The sequence below is a fragment of the Tachysurus fulvidraco genome, chromosome 9 (assembly GCF_022655615.1).
Source record: "Tachysurus fulvidraco isolate hzauxx_2018 chromosome 9, HZAU_PFXX_2.0, whole genome shotgun sequence".
Lineage (NCBI taxonomy): Eukaryota > Metazoa > Chordata > Actinopteri > Siluriformes > Bagridae > Tachysurus > Tachysurus fulvidraco.
In genome coordinates, this window is record NC_062526.1 from 7,639,392 (window position 1) to 7,660,909 (window position 21,518).

General features: G+C 37.7%; 1 protein-coding gene across 2 annotated transcripts in view; it reads right to left on the reverse strand.

The window, feature by feature from the left end:
* The window catches only part of fras1 (Fraser extracellular matrix complex subunit 1), a 119,396-nt gene that overhangs the window by 33,317 nt on the left and 64,561 nt on the right, over positions 1 to 21,518 (reverse strand). For both annotated transcript variants that reach the window (XM_047818659.1, XM_047818657.1), the window contains exons 22-32: positions 21,301 to 21,447; positions 21,024 to 21,170; positions 15,756 to 15,896; positions 14,130 to 14,270; positions 13,708 to 13,848; positions 12,165 to 12,435; positions 11,263 to 11,347; positions 7,355 to 7,675; positions 3,435 to 3,594; positions 2,388 to 2,563; positions 612 to 728 (exon numbers count right to left, since the gene is read on the reverse strand). In XM_047818659.1, coding sequence (XP_047674615.1) covers positions 612 to 728; positions 2,388 to 2,563; positions 3,435 to 3,594; positions 7,355 to 7,675; positions 11,263 to 11,347; positions 12,165 to 12,435; positions 13,708 to 13,848; positions 14,130 to 14,270; positions 15,756 to 15,896; positions 21,024 to 21,170; positions 21,301 to 21,447 — 1,847 coding nt within the window. The remainder of the gene's footprint in view (positions 1 to 611; positions 729 to 2,387; positions 2,564 to 3,434; positions 3,595 to 7,354; positions 7,676 to 11,262; positions 11,348 to 12,164; positions 12,436 to 13,707; positions 13,849 to 14,129; positions 14,271 to 15,755; positions 15,897 to 21,023; positions 21,171 to 21,300; positions 21,448 to 21,518) is intronic.

Genomic DNA, 21,518 nt, shown 5'->3' on the forward strand with positions numbered 1-21,518 from the left:
CAGGAGGACACACAAAGTGCTGCACAAATAGAACTTCTGCACCAAAATGAATCTTAGATTTCATTTTGCTTAGTCCAGTCTGGTCCAGACATCTGATTCCACTACCAAAAAACATTTGAGAAATGTTTGATCTAACTATTTTATTGAATGAATATCCAACATTTAATGTTTATTTCCAGAATCATTCCAGCCATGTGTTTTAAATGGCAAGTCTCGTGTCCTTCTAACACAGTGTGAATAGACTAACGTGTGAATCTGTCAGTGTCTCTCATCCTTACAGTACAAATTTAAGTAAAATAATACCCAACACATTTGACTGAGACCAGTGAAGAATGACGTTTGAAAATTTGAGATTTGTTTTGCTTGCATTTGTTTTTAATAAATGCATTTTTATCAAATTTTCAGACATCATTCTTAACTGGCATAAAAGTCAAAGCTTTTGATATTTCACTGAAGTTATACAGTCAGTTCTGGAGGGTGCACAAAATTTATATACTCAAAAATATCTATGATTTAACTTAATGCTATCAGTATCCACTTATTAAGGATGCAAACTTTTACAGTCAGTGTAACTATATGCGAGAATGTGTGCACTGTGATGTTTCCATTACATTGATCTGAAGATCTGCTCCAGGAGTGAGATGAGGAAGACCTGGAGTCTGAGGCATCACTCCGATGGTAAAGGTCTGAGCATCACTGCGTGTGTCTGGAAAAGTCTCTGCAGAGACCTGCGACATCATAAAAATCACAGTACATGAGGTACAAGAACTAAACATCCCACTGCTACTTACACACCATGTTCATTTAATCTTCATCAACCAAAGCTGCTTTATTAAGCGCTCCTAAACTCATGTGTGCAATGTGTAACTGCACAGAAAATCAACTTAACTTAATTAATAAATCCCTCAAGTACCTCATTTCACATAAATGTCTATCATTTCCACATCTCTACATTTATCTTCATTCAGAATCAAAGGCATGATAATTTCAGTTATAAAATGCCGCTGTCTTGTTCAGACACATCAAGTATTTAGTGCAGCGTTTTATACACAAACGATTTTAAACCACAGTGAGAAACACATTATTTTCATAAGCACACATCCTGCAAAAAAAAAAAAAAGGTAAGAAGTTGAAAGGTCAAAGGAAAGAGATTTATTGTTCTACGGAAGGTGAGGGTCGAGCTGATATCTCAAATACTTCTCAAGGGTATTTAATGTAGGGGCGGGAAATAACGTTTGGATTGGATTCAGTATTAGATAGGGACATCTGGGACAAACTAAATTAGAAGACTAGGACAGAGTAGAAGAAAGTAAATTTAAGGTGTGAAGAGATATAATGTTCTTCTGTAAGAAAGAAGATTGAAGACCAGGTAAGGAAAGAACACAGTTGACTCACATACTTATCACTCATTTACACTCTGGAGTGTTAGTAAACGATTTAAGGAACGGGAAAGGCAGGGCTAAGCTAAACGAGAATTATATATTGTATAATATTATTATATATTTTTTGAGAATTTACTTAGAATTCTCTTAAGAGAGACACAATCGTTATTTGGTTATTGTTATTATTCGTCTAGATTGAGATGTAGTGAAATAAACCAATTTTTCTCAATATCACTATGACAAAGTGAAAAATATTAATAAAATAAAGGGAAGTGGTGTATTTAATCCTGTCACTCCTAGCACATTTATTATACTGCATACACTTAATCAAATCTAAATACATTTCAGTGACATCAGGCACTTCTAGTTCTTCCTAGCTAGCACTGTATTAGTGGAAGAAGGTGTTACAAAAAGCAGCTTGTTATCCAGGAGATAAATTGTGTTACAAAAAAAAAGGCAGTTTCGCTCTGGATAAGGATAAGGGCTCCGGATAAGGGCGTATGCCAAATGCCATAAATGCAGTTTCACTAAACTAAATGAGATAAAATATTCCACTAAAATAAAGTCAATGTAGTTAAACAAATGTAATTTTACTAAATGAGTTAACAGAATCCGCAAAGCTAGACATTAGCATACACAGATAGAGAAGGAGTGGGAAAGAGCACATTCTGTAGCAGATAGGATTTAGCGCACTTCTGATCATTTCTGGGAATAACTGACTTAGCAAACTGAGTTCACAGATTTTGACATTTTAATCTTGATTCTATTATGATTTTAGATACTTTTGATTTAGCTGTCACAATGGAAAAAGATTAGAAAATTCAAAATGAATAATGTACAAAGACTGGTCATTTTATATACCTTGTCATTGTCAACTCAAGATAACCTGAAGCGGAATGATAATTATCAAAAGAAAAAAGACTCAAGGGCTGAAATTCTGCTCTTTAATCTAAAAATGAGACATTTTGACCACCCAAAATGTAAAGACAGATGTGTGTGTGTAACCTGAAACTGGAAGGTGTCTCTTTGAGTGCCTCTCCCATAGTGACGGTACCACACAGTGCCCTCGTTGATGTCTTGCTGGGTAAAAGAAGAGGTTGGTGTTGTATCTCTGCGCTCTGGAAAAGCCTGCCAGGCCTCCATTGGACCATCAGCTGCCATGGACACCAACACAATCTCACCTACACACACACACACACACACACACACACACACACACACACACACACACACACACACACACACACACATTTACATTTATGGCATTTAGCAGACACTCTTATCCAGAGTCGCTTACAACTGAGCAACTGAGGGTTAAGGGCCTTGCTCAGGGGCCCAGCAGTGGCAGCTTGGTGCACACACACACACACACACACACACACACGCAAATTTGTAGAGTTACTGTGTACTAATATGTAAAATTAGTAAAATAAGTCCTACTAAAGTATAAATATGAAGACAAATTAAATATTTAAATTATGTTCAGATTTATACTGTATCTGTTCTCCATTAGTACGTCCTGTACTAAATAGAGTTTAAGTTAGAGTTGACTTCAAAATGATAAAAACAAGAAATTCAAAAAGAATTTGAAAGAAAAAAAAAAAGGCAAAAAAATTATGTTAAAAATATTTAGATAAAAACTTTATTTATTTTTTTGATATTTTTGTTCCCATTTGCTCAGTCTAGCAGTCTTTTCAGTGATTTCACTATCAATGCATATTTCTTCCAGATTTCCACTGCCAACCTGACTGCTCACTGCAAACTGCATTTTTCATATTATCACTCAAACCAAGACAGATCCAAACGTTTGCCCTCGAAAGTATTGTAACATCGTATACAAATATTACATGAAATTTGTGTTCAATATATAGCTGAGCATTTTTCTTCCTCTGTTGTTCTATATTACATTGACTTGATTCATCAACTGAATCATCTAAATCTTGTCTTAAGTGCAAATGACTTTCTTTTCTGTGAAGCAAATACAAGCGAAGCATGAATAGTTTACTCTGAAACAGAGATGATGTAGTTAAGGTTTGGGGAGATGAGTGGTACCGTATTGGGGCTGTCCGCTGTTAGACTGGATTGTGTAGAGGATCTCAGAGTCACTGGCTCCTTTATATTCAGCCCTGAGTTGTTTCTTGGACAGTTGCACCATCCCTCCTTCTCTCACCCAGGTCTTAGGAATTGATCGCATGTGAGGAGCGAGTCCATTCTACAGAAACAAATCAAAACTCTGTTCTCATTTCATGCCATGACAATGTGTTTAATGTCAGCCACTGGCTATATCTACAGTAAAAGATGTAAGCTTCTGGATACCACTGAGCCTTTCAACCAGTTAAGAAAAAAACATTTTTGAGCCAGATACTTCAATACTTGATCACTTTTCTTCAACTCACTTTTCTTTTAATCATTTTCCACAGTTAATTTTTCCACAATTTATCTAAGTGCACCTATCCTGGATGCTCATTTTCTCTGATTGTTTATAACATATGAGCCATTAAACATTTCATTATTCTGGGTGCGTTTACGTTGTTTTATGGTCATTAAATATATTATTAGCTTTCTCTAATTTGCACTTTAAAATTGCCCTTTGAAACGTGGGAAGGTTGCAGCATGCTGGACAAAAGAAAAAGAAAAAAGAAAGAAAAAAACAACAATTAAAAGCTCTGGACCATGAAATAAACTCAATTTTACCAAATGGAACGTTAATGAATTGTCCTTGTCTTAAATTTTTGTAGTACCTTCTTTTCACACAAGGTCACTTTACACTTTGCATAAAAAGCAAAGAAACAAAAAAAGAAACAAAAACAAACAAGAAGATTTAATAAGTATTGGGACATTAGTGGGATTTTAAAATAAGTAGGATGTTTATACCACACAGAACTCATGTGTCATGTGCTCATGTGTGTGAGAGAGATTAAGCTGAATAAACTACAATACGTATAGAAGAATACTTCTTTCCATCATCTCTTGTTTCCATCACATCCTGATAAGATAAGTGAGACATCCCTCAGATTTCAGTCTATGTCTGTCTTCTTAGGAGCATCGAACACCTTCTTTCAGATTCCATCAGCTGCTTAGCAGATAATCAAAAGCTCAGAATGATGGTGAGATGAAAGCTCACGGGAATTCCTTGGCAGTACTTCAAACCTAACTGCGCTCAAGCAGATCTGCAGCCATCACAGTGGCTCAGGTGGGATGAGATACTGTGCGTTTCGGAAAAAAAAATCCCTCTACCACTGTGATGATCTGTTCATAATACTGTAGTGAGGAATTGAGAAGGCAGAATTTGTTGCATGGATCAGAACTAGTGTGAAGCTAAAATGTGAAGTGAAACTGATGATGAATAGAGTATCAGAAGAGCGTGGTTACACATAATGCGAATATAGTGCACACGTCGGACCGATTCCAATAATCACGGATATAATCGTGCTTGCTTTTAAATAAAAATTCCTACTGGAGCATATATCAAAGTGGTAGGTATTAGATTCCATTTGCCGTATTTATTTTATATATATTGTCCTTTGGTACCAACACTCACGTGGTGAAATACAGTCAAATTGATGGCATTGTGTAGCAACAAACACAAAGAAGATTTAGAAACCATGCAGGACAACACAAGACATGCATTTTTCACAATGCACTCAATGCACATACTTTGAGCATTTCTATCTCACTTTGTCAAGAAAGTATTCCACATCCGTAGCAAACCCTTTCACCTCTATCACCAAACTTGTAACAGGAATGTGGTATGGTTTAGTTGAAGCATGTCCCAGTTACGAGAATCAGGGACCGGTTCTCACGAGAGCCACCAGGTTGGAAAAGCATTCATACTTACAAAAAGTACAGTATCTGATGTGACAATGTGAAAGGGACGTTTCCATATCATTAAGAGTTTGAATCTTTATGATGCTACAGCGATCTGTGACTGGGAGCATATGTGGTAAACTTGGTGGGTGGGACACACCTGTCAATCACACCTGTGGGTATTTGTGAGCTCATGTATGTGGAAGATGGCAGATTGTGATTCCCTTTGAATTAGAGAGAAAATGGGGGACAATTTTGCCTTAACAACTTCTAACATGTTTAAGTAAGATTTTTGCTCTGCATCACTTTGCAAAACAAAAGTGAACAGGCCATTTAGACGAAAAAATTCCCGAGATCATTTCTTTCAAGAGGCTTTCCGTGACATTCGGTGGTTCATGGATTTAATCAGGGATTAATCGCCACTCCCATCCAACAAAACATCCTGCTGTGCTTCAGAAAATCCAACAGATTTCCCCTTTTTTTAATTGCATTTAATTAAAAGATTTCCACTTTTTCTTTCTTGTTTCCTCTTCATTGTGAACAAACTGAATGAGTATCTGCTCTTGTCCAGGAGAAAAATCCTTCACATCCTGAGCTGAAGCTGCAATCAGTCAACTAACTGCTGGTCTATTGTTGCCTTATGGCTGGAGTGTCACAGCGACTCGTGATTTCATTCACCGAGTCCGAAGCTTCATTGTGTGATTTAATGCAGCAGGAATAAACAGCTGAGAAAGTCTTTTTTTAAAGAGATAATGTAGTTGTATGTAGAGAAAAGATAGTGAGAGGTAATTTGATAAATATAAAAGGGAGATCCATGAGTGAGTGTGAAGAGAAAGGCACTAGAGCCTGAAGGAACGGAAAAAAAAAGACAAGAGGAGACAGTGGTGCTTGGACCATGACCAAAGTGGGAAACACTCCTATCAGTCTAGACATCAGCGAGGCTGAGGGCGACACGTGTCTGGTCTTGTTCCGGAAGCTGAGAGCATCTGAACGAGTGAGAAGTGATGATAGCATTTTGTGTGTGTCCGTGTGCGTGTGTGTGTGTGTGTGTGTGTGTGCGTGTTTGGCTCTGTCAAACACATGTCATCTTAGCACTACTTAATACATGACATCATCTATTGTGTATCCTTCACAACTTTGGATAAGTTTCTAAAGACACTGACGCAGCTAAATAAATACTGCTGTGTGTTTTGTTTTTAAGGAATACATAAAATTGAACATTATTTAACGCAATACTTACCATCATAACTTCATAACACATTCAAAAAGCATATGAGAAAGACTTAGTGTCTGAAAGCTGGGTTTTAAGTGTAACTGTTTATTCTTACCTTACGCTTCATTGCTTAGCTTTTTATAGCTTTTTATTCACATAAGGTTTTTTTTCTAGATAAGCTCATATTGTATTAATGTAATTACACCTCCATGTATGATGCAAACATCTGTGTTGTGTTCATTTTAGGGAGTCTGGAGGTCAGATTTTTATGATAGAGCAGACATTTTTTTTACTGACCCCATCATGAGAAATGAATGGTTTGAACATGGTGTTATTTTTTGACAGTTTTAAGTTTCTGCAAACAAAGGAAATCTGAGCAAACAGAGAGGCTGACTTTTACCACAAAAACCCCACTGTTTGTTGATCAACAAAATGGAGTATGCTAACAGCATAAATGATAATCACAGTGTTCTCCCCTGCTAGTAAACTGACCAGAGATAACTGTTTCACCCAAATTCAATTAAAACACTCTATCATGTAGATAAAGTTAGAGAAAATCTCTTTCATATCCCACATCACCACAGCTTAATGAGCTAGCATTCTAGTCAAGCTAAGAGTATTTGCAATTTGTCTGAAAAAGTCTATATTTCTGCCATAGTGAGGAGTGTTTTAACCAAAATCATAGATATTGTGGTTAAATGGTCAATTTTGGCACTTTGGTAAATGACTAGAATAAAGTATTATACATAAGATTGCTTAGCAAAAACAAAACTATTGTTCTATGAGTCTCCAGCATGTGTTAGACCAATGTAATAGTTTTAGCTTTTTAGAATTTTAGCAAATTCAATAATTAAAATAACAACCATAAAAAAACTCCATACTACTAGAACAAAAAAATGCTGTATCCAGTGGTCAAAAGTCAAAATCCTACAGATTAATAACCATTGCCTACCCTCTGAGCAATGTTGACATGGACGAGGGCATTCTGGTAGCTGTATCCATCGTTGATCTGAAGAAGAAATCTGTCGTGCTCCCCACTGGTGCCATGGTGAACGTACTGTAGCTGCTCACGTACCAGCTCTTCCAGCTTAAAACGAGACACCTGTCCATCTCCATGAACCCGGGTAAGACGGCCATGTTGGGGAGGCTCCAGAACCATCAGAAGAACGTCTTGAGGGTTGTCATAGTCCTCGATGTGAAAAACAGCTCTAGTAAGAATAAAGGTTTCACCAGGCTCGATGTAAATGGGTTGGTTGGTTACCAATATAGGTGGCTGAAAAGAGAGAAAAGAGGCATAAAATTACAATCGCTTGAAAACATTAGAAGAAACTCTTTCAAGATGAAGCCATTAGAATAGTTATTATAATACAATAAATGATTAAGAATAGTATGTGAGCAGATCTTCCAGCACCTCAAAACAAACATGATATTACCCAGAAGTGTTAAAATAATCTGCTTTAACTGCATAGATTGTACAAATATCTCTTACATATGAGCAAGTTCGACTTCTCTTGGGTTGTTTGTAAACTAATATCAGACTATTAGACCTGTTTCTAAATGTCTTCTTTTGAAATTATTTTATAGAACGTTTTATAAGACTTTAAGAGAATAAATCAAATTCAAGCCTCTACAAATCTACATAATGGGAAATCTCAGAAAAACAAGATTTCCTTTATACAAAATATTTTCAATTGCTAATAAATTATTTGTGGCGTGCAAGTTCTTCATCGAGTAGAAGTGTAACTACTCAGTGAAAAAATGACTGTACTAAAGCTAAAGTACAGCTTTAAATGCATTCATAGTATAAAAAGAACTGCACTTTAGGTGCAGATGGTAAATTAAAGGCCAGAAAAGTGTGAAGGCTAACTAACAATAGCTTTATGGCTAATCTTAAATGTTAGTTAGCACTATAGTAACACCGACAATCCAATCTAGCTGATTGCTAATAGAAGTGTCCACAGAAGCAGATAGAATACAGTGATGGGTATTAGATCTTCTTCGTGCTGTCTTGTCTGTTAAACTTTAGCTTTGTTATGAAGTTAGATCTTGTTTAATAACTAAAAGTTGTCTGGTGCTGGAAAAGCGTAATGATGTAATGTCTAAATTGGACTGAGCAGAAAGTAGAAGTTTTACTTTGGAAATGTGATGAATAAAACTTTGTTAATGAAAACTCAAGTAGAAGTCTTTGTCCTTTTGTTAATTCCCATTGTTATATTACCGCATTTAGCAGCTCTGAAGTATTTCTTTTGAAATGTTGTGAACAAGGATTTCAATAATTTAGTGAAATAAAAAAAAAACTCAAGTAGAGATTATTTTACAAAGGTTAATTCCCAGCTCTGATATTACTAGCCTTTAGAATGATGAATTAACGGATGGAAGGAGAATAAGTCAGAGAGATCATGGGGTTTGCTCTAAGGAGAAAGCCTGTTAATCTCTTTTCCTGACTGGCTTGTGCTGTGAGCCGCAAAAGACCACCCAGAAATATCCAACATTTCACAGCTAGTGACTGAAAGTAGACAAAGAGTCTAATTAAAATGGCCTTAAGAGGTTTGATCAAACATTAACAAAGTAAAGAAATCAGAGCGGCTTTGGAAGAGGAAGATGGAAGCGTTACTGCAAACAAACAAACCAAAAGGGGTTAAAACTATAATGATGTTCTTAATCACTAGCTGAGATCTGCTTTGAATGTTCACTGAGTAATCTTAACAGCTCAAGCTGTGACTGAAATACAGAACTGATTTTGTGGAACTGACTTTATAAATGGATATAAATAGCAACATAATTAGGGAATCATCTTAATAGTAAATTAAACTGTATAAATTGTGCGGCTATACAAGGTGTAACTATGCGTGGAAATTGCTTTGAATTATGTGCAAATGGTAATATTTGCTTGTAATTTATATTCATTTCATAAATGTGATGGTTCATAATTAGAACAGTAAACAAGTTCACAGTCTAATGCTGAACATGTATTTTGAGCACAAAATGGTGAGTTTATTGAATGCAAAAAAAAAAAAAAGTAGATGTAGACTTTCAGCAAAAGCAGTGTCAAAATTATTGCCACCCTCAAAGTAATATATGGTGGACTGAGCCTAGATCTCTAATGTCTAAGAAGCATGGAGACACTTGTAAAGCATCTTGATCATTGGTATTGATCCTTAACTCCTTTTCTAGATTTCTAGCTCAGGTTTGATCATGTGCCGCTTCGACTCTGACCACACGTTACAGAAAAGTTCAAATCCTGAGACTGAGATGGTCTATCGATCTATCTATCTATCTATCTATCTATCTATCTATCTATCTATCTATCTATCTATCTATCTATCTATCTATCTATCTATCTATCTATCTATCTATCTGTCTGTCTGTCTGTCTATCTGTCTGTCTGTCTGTCTGTCTGTCTGTCTGTTGTTAACTTACATAAATGTGGTTTGTTTGTGTATTCCAGAAACTGAGAGAAAAAAGCTGACAAGCCGAATATGGCATGAACAAGGATGCGTGCATTAAAAGCCCAGTTATTCATTTGTAGACCCTTAAATTATACTTCAGACAAGAAGATATTAACATTTGACCTGATTTTATTCATTCATATCCTGGGTACAACCATAATTCCCTATAAATAACACAACAGCCACTTGAGAAGTTCTTCAGAAATAGCACAATAATGCCTTTGTCTTTGTTCCCAAAGACGATGATATGTGTGTAATTTAATACAAAGTTTTGGAGATGATTTTTGAAAGATATGTTTTTCAGAGGAGTGCTTATGCAAATGTTTTTTTGTTAGAACCATTGTCTGTATTCTTTATTTTTATTTTTCAATTTTGTCCATTTTCCCCGAAGAAGCCAATATGCCCAGAGCAGACTGTATGCCGTGTCATTTGCATACACGCGATTGCCAAAAACTTCAGCAGAATGAGTTTGCATCAATTTATATGTGCATATAGATGAATATAAACAAACAGATGATGTGTAATATTTTACACTACGTTCAAGTGAAAATATCAATGTCATTTTATCCAAGGCTTAATACATGCATGAAAATCTAAATATAGAAATTCATATTATCCGGTTTTAATTTCTCACACAGGAAAGATTAAAAAAAAAGTAAAGTCACTGTCATGCAAATGAGCTTTTCAATTTTAGTACAGCTTGAACTGCCAAATGAACATTTTACAATTTGCACAAGAGTTCTTGATATTTTTTCAAAACTCTCTCTCTCTCTCTCTCTCTCTCTCAGGGACAGGCTTGTTCACCAACTATAAGCAGTAACTCCTTCCTCAGCAAAAGATGAAATGATAAAAAAGATTCACAGTGCTCCTGGAGATGGTTCATATATTATCATTTCAGAAGGGGCAGTAATATATTTTGTGGGGTTACGGTAACTGATCCTGCAGTGTCAGGATCCTCGGGTCTAGAGAGCTTGGGTTTCTCTATGTGTGTATGTGAGTGTGAGGTTACATGAGGTCAGACAGACGCATAGCCAGTCCTCAGGAGACTGCAGATGCAAGTGATATATTTAGGAAATATAATCAGATGGCAGGAAGGAAGGCGTCAGAAAGAGACCAAGGGAATCTGTTAGATTCCAAAATGAGTCAGTGAGCTACTGTAGCCAGAGAAGCTCGATCAGTATAGGGTCATGATCGAAATGGGGTTATGTTTCCATACACACACACACACACACACACACACACACACACACACACACACACACACACACAGGCAGTGCATAATTTAATTTAGTATGAACTCGTGCAAGTACTTTATGTAACTGTGTGTGTGTGTGTGTGTGTGTGTGTGTGTGTGTGTGTGTGTGTGTGTGTGTGTGTGTGTGTGTGTGTGTGTGTGTGTGAGGGCAAGTACCTGATGAGACACAGCCTGGAAATTAACAGTCTGTGGCTGAGAGAACAGCTGTGGATCCATCGCTCTCAAAGTGAACTGACCAGCCCTGAAAAAAATAAATGAATTGTTCAACATTAAATTAGAAAGAAAACAGAATAAATGAAATAAAGAATGAGAAAAAGAATGATGTGTGTGTGTGTGCTTTAGTGCAGTAATTAAAGATAATGACTTCTTACATTCATATACAAACACACATTAGTCTGTGATACTTGTTTTGTTTCTCTATTTAAATTAGATTATATGCTATTTATCAATGCATTTATGGGTCTAAGTGAAAAATCATTACTTAATTCTTTTGATTTTGTCCTTCCAAGTAATTTAAAGTTATCAAAAACTTAAAACACAAAAGTAGTTTTGCTCCATGTTTTTTAAGCGACACTCATAACCCATACTTTCAAATACAGTATATTTAAGGTATATTAAGGTGCTTAGTATAATTATATTCTTATGCACATTTTCCCACCCCTGCATGATGATACCACTAATCATAGAGAAGAAATAATTAAAGAAATAAAAAAACATTAAGCAATTTTACAGTGGGATCTAATCAAAAATCTAAATACCGTTCTCATACGGTATTTAAGCACACAGCACGCTCACACACACACACACACACACACACACACACACACACACACACACACACACACACACACACACACACACACACACACACAAACACACACACACAAAGTACTGTCAAGCTGCCACTGAATAGACCTTTAACTGTCATGGGGATAAAAGCATCTAACATGCATGTGTAACAGGTGCAACAATGCAAAAATAAAAATAGCACACAATTTAATTTAAATTCATTTGTGATTATGGAAAAGTCCAGAAACTGCTGACAGACTTCTACTCACTTAGTTTGGGCTGCGGTATGGATGAAGCGCACAGCTCTGTTTTTCACTTGTGAGAGGGTGAACGTGTCGTCCCTGTCCAGCGTTCTCTCTCGCCCGTTCTCCAGCACCATTAGCTGCCCGTTACTTGGAGGCTGTAACAGCTGCAGTAGAAGGCTCTCTGATTGGCTGTCTGAATCTTTGACTGACAGGAGTGCAGGGTCCAGAGGGGTCACGCCACCGATAGAGATCAGAAATGAGCCGTTGATAAGAAGAGATGGGGGATGAGTGTTTGCTAAAAACAAATAAACAAACAAACAGAAAAAAAAAACAATGAAGAACAAAAGGATTATATGATATACGAAACTAGCATAAAGCATAAATCTCACTAGACCTTTTTCAGTTCATATTATTTTATCTCTGTACATATTCACAATAATATTGTCACTCATGTTAAAAGATTAAACCGTTCTTGCCCAGTCTTATTCTTAAAGGGCCGGTGTTGGTGCATGCTTCTGTTCCAACAAGCAGAAGCCACATCTGAGTCTAAAGAAAGCCAAGATCAGCTGAATAAACAAGTGACATCAGGTCTGGCTCCTGCTTGATTGGAATGAGAACCTGCACCTGGATTATACAATTAACACTATAACCCTAAATGATACCGTAAAAAACTATAATATGTGTGGTTTGTAATAATAATTCTTATCAAGAAAGAATTAAAAACGGAGTATGTCAATTAAAACCCACTAAAAATAGATCTATAATGAATAATAAGTGGTGTAATAACTTTGTCTGTTAAACACTGCTATACCTTCCCAATCAAGAAAAGAGCCTATGGGGTGCTACAATATTTGAAGAAAGCAACAGGTCACAGTGTTAAAATGTATCCCTGTACATCAAGTTATTGACCTGTGTTTACAGACCCAGCTTACAGCTACAGGTCACTGGAGGCAATTTGGGATTGTAGCTAGTTGGCTAGTTAACCTCTAATGAACATGCTAAACCGCTGAAAGGCTTGTATTTATCACGGCCAGACAAGAGTGGTGGGAATATCTTCGTTGTTTTGGTTCTTCATGGGTCCTAATGGTTATAAAATATTTCTCTAATGGAAGGCAAATTAAATGTTTGCTCTTTTTTTTTTTATTTTATTTTGGATGGTAATCTTTTACCAATAAAAGACGACCCTGAGATTTGGTCATATTTTAGTAACAACCAGAAAAATCCCAGAAACAGAATCAAACGATCTGCTGGAGTCCATTAAGCTAATTTATTATGTGATGGAAACCATCAGGAATTTTCTCAATGTTCTGTAATAGTATTTGTCCCTAACAGAGTTTTCAGTTTACACAGCTATCGTTATATTCAAATGTACAATAAAGTAGAGCTCAGGCATATGCATTATATTAAAGCTCATTAATATGGACAAAGAGTAAAAGCTACATTTCAGGGGTAATGTTTGGCTAACCTTGCCTATGTTACAATAATATACAAGTCTACCCACACAGACTAATGAAACAAATGAACTCTTATTCTTCATTAAGATAATTAAAGTAAAGGGCAGCATTACCTTGGCATTCTCTGGTCTTCCTGTCAGCATAGTATCCCTGACCGCAATCAGGAGTGCATTGTCCGTTCTTGACAAACATGTAATTAGCACAAATACGGCACTGTGCCACACTAATACACTCCACACAACCAGAAGGGCATGCTGGGAAATTTTGCAGAGCAGAAAAGTCTGATTAGCTCATTCATGAATATATAACCTTATAAATATTAATGAAAGCCTATTGTAATATGATGCATTTTTATGCCTAATAGAAAAGACTATTAATCTGTGAATGTTATTTGCAGCATCTTATCAGTAGAATTATTCTTTTTGGTTTGAGCTCATAAAATACAACAACTGCATCATCTCAGGGTGAATATGTGAGTTGATACTGTAAGTACTGAATATGATTTGAAAATGTCACTAAGTTGAGAATTACACACCGACACACTGTTGTGTGGCCGGATCGAGGATGTGGTGGCTGCCACAGTTCAGCACACACTGGCCGTTCAAAGAGGCGTACGGAAGTTGGCAGTGAAGACATTGTCCAGGACCTTGGCACTGTTTACAGTGATCATCACAGCCTGGGGTGGGAGAAAGAGAAAGAGAAGCATCTTAAAGGATTACAGCAGCATTTTTAACCTGATCTAATCTACCATATCTACAGTGTACGTGTGATGAACAGTGGACAAAAAAGGAGCTGTTGGGGAAATTATATACCTGTAAAAATGTGTACTACATGCATTCTTTAGTCCAATGTATTTGTGGTTATCATGAACCCCACAGATACCGTAGAAAAATTATACAGTATGGCTTCAGTGAAAATAAATCAGCTCTGATGTCAACAGACATAGTTACATTCACATATGTTAAATTTTTAAATGTGGAAATTACTTCATATCCTTCAACAATTTGAATCAACATGTCACTGTTTCCCGCTTTATGGTCTGGTCCCCAAAGCAATAAATGGCATGTGATCTTATATTTTAGTATTATTTTGCTCTGTCCCTCCACACGTCCAGTCATTGGCTTGTAACTGACAGTGTTCACCTTCATTTGCAATTCATATCAAGCGTTTTTTTTTAAACAAGTTTCCGGCTGCTATTCTAATTCCAAAAAGTCTTATAATAATAATGACATAACTCAGGAACTAAAATAGGAACTCTGCTAGCTTGTAATTGGAGCCAGCTACGTAATCTCAGCAGATGCATTTATCCAATGTGACTTACAAATGAGGAAATGCAACGAAAGCGAATATATCAAACAGAGTACAATGGAAGTGGAGCTACCATATAGTATTTTAATTGTGTCCTAGAGGAGCACAGTGCAAAAAGTAGAGTTGTGCAGAGTGCAGAGATTTTTTTTTGGAGTAAGGACAAGTTAGGGGTTAGTGAAGAGTTCCTAGAAGAGGTGGGTCTTTCATAACGATGGATTCGACTTTACAGAAAAAGGTCGGAAGGTCATTCCACAACTGAGGGACAGACAGGTTCTGGAAAGGGACCTCTTGCCTCACAGTCAGATATTAACTGATCGCAGGATGTGGGAGGGAATATAATTCTCAAGGAGAGTGTAGACGTAAAAGGGGAGGCATGTGAGCATCAAGGCCTTGAAATATAAAGCTTCAGCAAATAAAGCTCATACCTACTTTACACACTTTTCTATTGCCTCTGACTCTTTGTTAGAAATTAGTTATCATTATAATTACACACTATTTGTGCCATGTTTATTGGTGATGTAGCCTTTATGTATCTATGCGCACATTTAAGAACAAAATAAATATCTGTTTTTAATTACTGTCTCAGTGCTTTGACTTTCTTAGTGCCCTTTGCGGTATTAAACACAATAAAAGCTTGCACACTGACATAAAAAATAACCCAGCATCTTTTTGGCATCAAGCACAGCCATTAAAACTTGGCAGAGTGAGGTCACAGGAGCTGGCATGTACTAGCGCAGAGTCAGCTGTCTCTGTTCCATAGCTACTGAAAATGAAATTAAAATGTATTCAGACAGAAAATGTGTGAAATTTATATCCATATAAAAAAAAGTTTATTATCCGGTCGGACACTTACTCAGGCATCTCTCGCCGTCCTGGTAGGACCCTGGAGAGCATGATGGAACACAGACTCCATTCTGCAGGACATGACCTTCCATACACTGCAGACAATCAGTGCGGAGAGGACCGCGGCATGCGTTACAGCTCCAGTCACATTCTGAGAGACAGACACAGACAAAACACACAAGATGAGATCGAGACATCAAAAGATACATTGACTTAGATGAAGTGGGAGTTAGATAAAGAGAAAGATAGATGCGTGGATGACCCACGGTTACACTATTTGTGTGGAGAAATTCATTGGATGTCTCTGTGGCTGAAAAAAAAAAATCTCACTTCAACTTTAGGAAACCAGAAAAATATTCCACTAAAAAAAAGTTATACTTTTTTTGCCTGGGCTTCTTTATACAAAGATCATGTGTGCTAAGAAGCCACGTTAGCAAAATCAGTGCTAAAATCAGCCAGTCAGCATAAAAACTACCAAATCCTTGCTATCTAAATGTGATTTCCTTATACAGTGAAAAGTTACATGCTGTAGCCAGATAGATATAAATCTGAAGATTGCTTCAGAATTGAAATTTCCTTCCTGTCTTTTAAAGAGGTTTAAAATCTGTCAGTATTCAAAGCAATACATACCGGTACATATATGTATTAGTACAGACAGACAGACAGACAGACAGACAGACAGACAGACACAGACAGACACAGACAGACAGACAGACAGACACAGACAGACAGACAGACAGACACAGACAGACAGACAGACAGACAGACACAGACAGACACAGACAGACAGACACAGACAGACAGACAGACACAGACAGACAGACACTGACAGACACAGACAGACAGACACAGACAGACAGACACAGACAGACAGACACAGACAGACAGACAGACAGACACAGACAGACAGACAGACACAGACAGACACAGACAGACAGACACTGACAGACACAGACAGACAGACACAGACAGACACAGACAGACAGACACAGACACTGACAGACACAGACAGACACAGACAGACAGACAGACAGACAGACACAGACAGACAGACAGACAGACACAGACAGACAGACAGACAGACAGACAGACACAGACAGACAGACACTGACAGACACAGACAGACAGACAGACAGACAGACACAGACAGACAGACACAGACAGACAGACAGACAGACACAGACAGACAGACACTGACAGACAGACAGACACAGACAGACAGACACTGACAGACACAGACAGACACAGACAGACAGACACTGACAGACACAGACAGACACACACACACACACAGACAGACAGACAGACACTGACAGACACAGACAGACACAGACAGACACAGACAGACAGACACAGACAGACAGACACTGACAGACACAGACAGACACAGACAGACAGACAGACAGACACAGACAGACAGACAGACACAGACAGACAGACACTGACAGACACAGACAGACAGACAGACAGACAGACACAGACAGACAGACACAGACAGACAGACAGACACTGACAGACAGACACTGACAGACAGACAGACACAGACAGACAGACACTGACAGACACAGACAGACACAGACAGACAGACACTGACAGACACAGACAGACACACACACACACACACACACACACACACAGACACAGACAGACAGACACAGACACACAGACAGACAGACAGACACAGACAGACAGACACAGACACACAGACAGACACAGACACACAGACAGACAGACAGACAGATAGACACAGACAGACAGACAGACACAGACAGACACAGACAGACAGACACAGACAGACACAGACAGACAGACAGACACAGACAGACAGACACAGACAGACAGACAGACAGACAGACAGACAGACACCGACACACAGACAGACAGACAGACACAGACAGACAGACAGAGAGATAGATAGATAGATAGATAGATAGATAGATAGATAGATAGATAGATAGATAGATAGATAGATAGATAGATAGATAGATAGATAGATAGATAGATAGATAGAGGAAAACAATTTCCCAGGTCATCCCCAGGTTCTACTGATGTATCCATTGCTAGAGACTTCCAAGTTTATATGTGGCTCTTGATAAAGGTGTCTATTAAATACTCTAAGCGTAAATGTTCTAATATATAAATAAATAGAAATTTGGTAATAATGCAATGTTTTTATTCGTTATACACACATATGCAACACAATATGACATATTTTGTGTCTTTAAGGAGCCTGATGTATTTTTACCACCATGCTTGATAAACTGGCTTCTTATCCAACATCCTCTTTGCTGAAAGCCAGAACAAAATTAAAAATGAATGAAAACCTTTCCACATCATTTTGGTGTGACATATTTTGGGTTTTCTAAAAATGCATAAAAATATGTCATAAACATTAAACCCCAATTTTGGCAAAAACATGTTTTCAGTTTTATCTTCCCAACTTGGTATCCATTATATCTGAACCAACCACTTCATTTTTTTCTCTGAAATTCCCCTGAGACCTGCTTAAATTGGCTGGATTTGCTTCTGATAAAAGTCAACCATTCAGACAGGCACACATCTAATCTCTCCTCCTGACAGCAATAAATTATATCAAACTGGCCACATTGGCAGTGAAACTGGAACTGAGGCTTTGCTCCTTAAAGCTAAACATTTTCTTTCCTCTAAGTATTTTATCTTCTGCCTCTTCCTTTTCTTTTCATATGTACATCTCTCTTCTCTATAGTCTAGACATTAGCGACCAGTCTGGACTGTATACAGCGATCTCACCTGTTTAAACTAATGTAAGTTCTGTCTGCTGATGCCCAAGGTGGCTAATCTGCATGCAAGTTAATTAATACATTAGCTATTTAGTAATCCGATATCAATGGATTATTTTCCAGGCAGATTCGAACTAAAAAGAAACATAGCGACGTTGATGTTACACACTTCGGTGTAGAAGAGTTCATGTTAAAAAGAGTACTGAAGCACAGTGAAGGCTGTCAGGAAATCAATGCTAATCTTTTCTCTCCGTTTGTTCCTCTTACTGTTTCTCTCTCTCTCTCCCAACCTCCATCCCAAACAATAATCTTTTTCTTTTCTTTTTCACGCCTTCCTTTTCTCTAAACCACATCCAAGTGGTTCATACTTTGAACACTTTGGACAATCCAAACAGAGGAAAATCTCATTAAATCATTTCTCTCACATGAAAGGCTCAGATCAGAAAACGTTCCCAAAACACTTCCTACGAAACAGGTCGTGATATCCACTAATGACAGAGCAGACCGCCTTTTGCTCATTACATACACAACAAAGATTTCTCAATCAAACAGCTCTGTAATGGGTGGTTCAGCATTTAACAACACGTTTAGAGTATCACAGGCTGTGGTAGCACAATGGGCCGTTGTAGTAAAGATTTTATTAAATAATTGTGGTTGGATGATTATGTGGAATATGGATTTGAAAGAAAATATCTAGGAGGCAAAACAATCATTATGCTCCACTGGATGACATGCTTTCTGCTACACACACACACACACACACACACACACACACACACACACACACACACACACACACACACACACACACATATACACACACACACACAAATACCTACCAGGAACTGTTTTGTCATCACTTTTCAAAATATTCACACTTCTACTAATGCTTATTATTTAAAAATACATTATTTATAACTCGGAGTAATCCAGTTTAGCTTTAAAAAAAATACTTGAATTCCCAGTTTTCATCCATCGCTTCATATTTGCACTGAAACCATATATTTCACTCAAAATAAGTATCTCTAAAATTCATGACGGTGCGACGACTGTGTAAGAAATTGTGTCTTCATGTCAGATTATATTAATAAGATCCTCTAACATGACCTGTGATTAAGGATAATTACTATATCGTAAGTGCCATGACATCCATCTGAGTGATCGGAGCTCATGCATAAAATTGCGCTGCATAAAAAAAAAAAAAAAAAATCTTAAATTTCAGCTTGAGCCCATTCAGCCATGTCATCTTCTCATCTTTACACTCAAACATTTCAGCTTCCAAAGCTTCAGGTTTCATCCTGATACAACCGTGTGCACCATGGACTAGTCGAGCTGAGTCACTCCTGCACTTTAGCCATGTACATGTACTACATTGTGGAACTTTGGGTCGCGAGAAGAAGCTTGTGCACCAACCAAGAAATTATCACCAAAATGACTAAGCACATCACAAATCCTATATATATATAATGTTAAGTTTCTAAGAATTTTTTGTTTTTTAAATTGCCACTACCGTGTTTGAATTTCATCCATTTCCAATGGCTTTTACTGTAGCAGCGGTTAATCTTTGGGATTAATCCAAATTTCTGACAAGGTAGTGACCACACAATCATTTAGATAATGTCTCACTTTTCTATTGGTCCATAAGGTACAATGATGTTAGAAGTGCTACACGGTTTATAGACGTAGAAATTATAGAGATAATATAGACTTAGATTAGATAAACTTAGAGTGGTATTTCATGACATGTTCCCATCAGTAGTCATCAGCTAACATCCAGAAAACTCTTCTTAATTATCATTACATGATGGAAGACAAATGACCAAAGTACAGAGATTCTAGGTTCATATCAGTGACAAGATTAAATTATACTATTCTCTGGATGAGAGGCACATCACTGCTCTCTCCGCTATTGATCAGAAGGACACTAGTCACATCACATTAAAGATAGCTTTACCTCATATGTATTTTGCATTACAATTAAACCTGCAAATGGATTTGAATTAATATTTCAATTTGCACTACAAGGGCACGGTGGCTTAGTGGTTAGCACGTTAGCTTGAGAACGATACCGTAAGAGAGAACTCCAGAAGAGAAGATATGTAATCTAAGGAGATGTAGATGGTTCCTCTCTAATATTATCAAATAAATTATCACAGTGGGGGCACGGTGGCTTAGTGGTTAGCATGTTCGCCTCACACCTCCAGGGTTGGGGGTTCGATTCCCGCCTCCGCCTTGTGTGTGTGGAGTTTGCATGTTCTCTCCGTGCCTCGGGGGTTTCCTCCGGGTACTCCGGTTTCCGGCTCCCCCGGTCCAAAGACATGCATGGTAGGTTGATTGGCATCTCTGGAAAATTGTCCGTAGTGTGTGATTGTGTGAGTGAATGAGAGCCTTGATGCCCAATGACGCCTGAGATAGATAACAGGCTCCCCGTGACCCGAGGTAGTTCGGATAAGCGGTAGAAAATGAGTGAGTGAGAGAGAATTTGCTCTACATCATCATTGAATTGGACATGATCTCACCCCTGCAGGTGTGTGTGGTGGTGTTGAGGTAGTACTGCTGTGCACAGGTCTCATACTGACACTCGCCGAACAGCAGAACCTTCGCCGGGTCTCTGCAGGATGTACACACTCCTGCCATCTCACAGCTCCGACACTGGCTGTCACATGCTGTGAAATGCACGGGGACACACACACACACACACACACACACACACACACAAAAAGCATTAGTGTACTATAAGCTTTTCAATACAGTACAACATTGTAAATAAGTAATAATAAATAAATGTTCACTTACTTTGACATACTTGGTGTTCATCTGCATAGTATCCAACGGGGCATTGAGAGATGCACATACCAGATGGGGCAAGAACATCAGGGGCTATACAGGAGGTACAAGACAGAGCTCCTTCTCCACTGCAGTCTGCACAGGATGCATGGCATTCTAAGAAATGTAGACATAAAAATAATACAGTATGATAAGCAATAGATATCGAATTTAAGTTTACTCTTGTT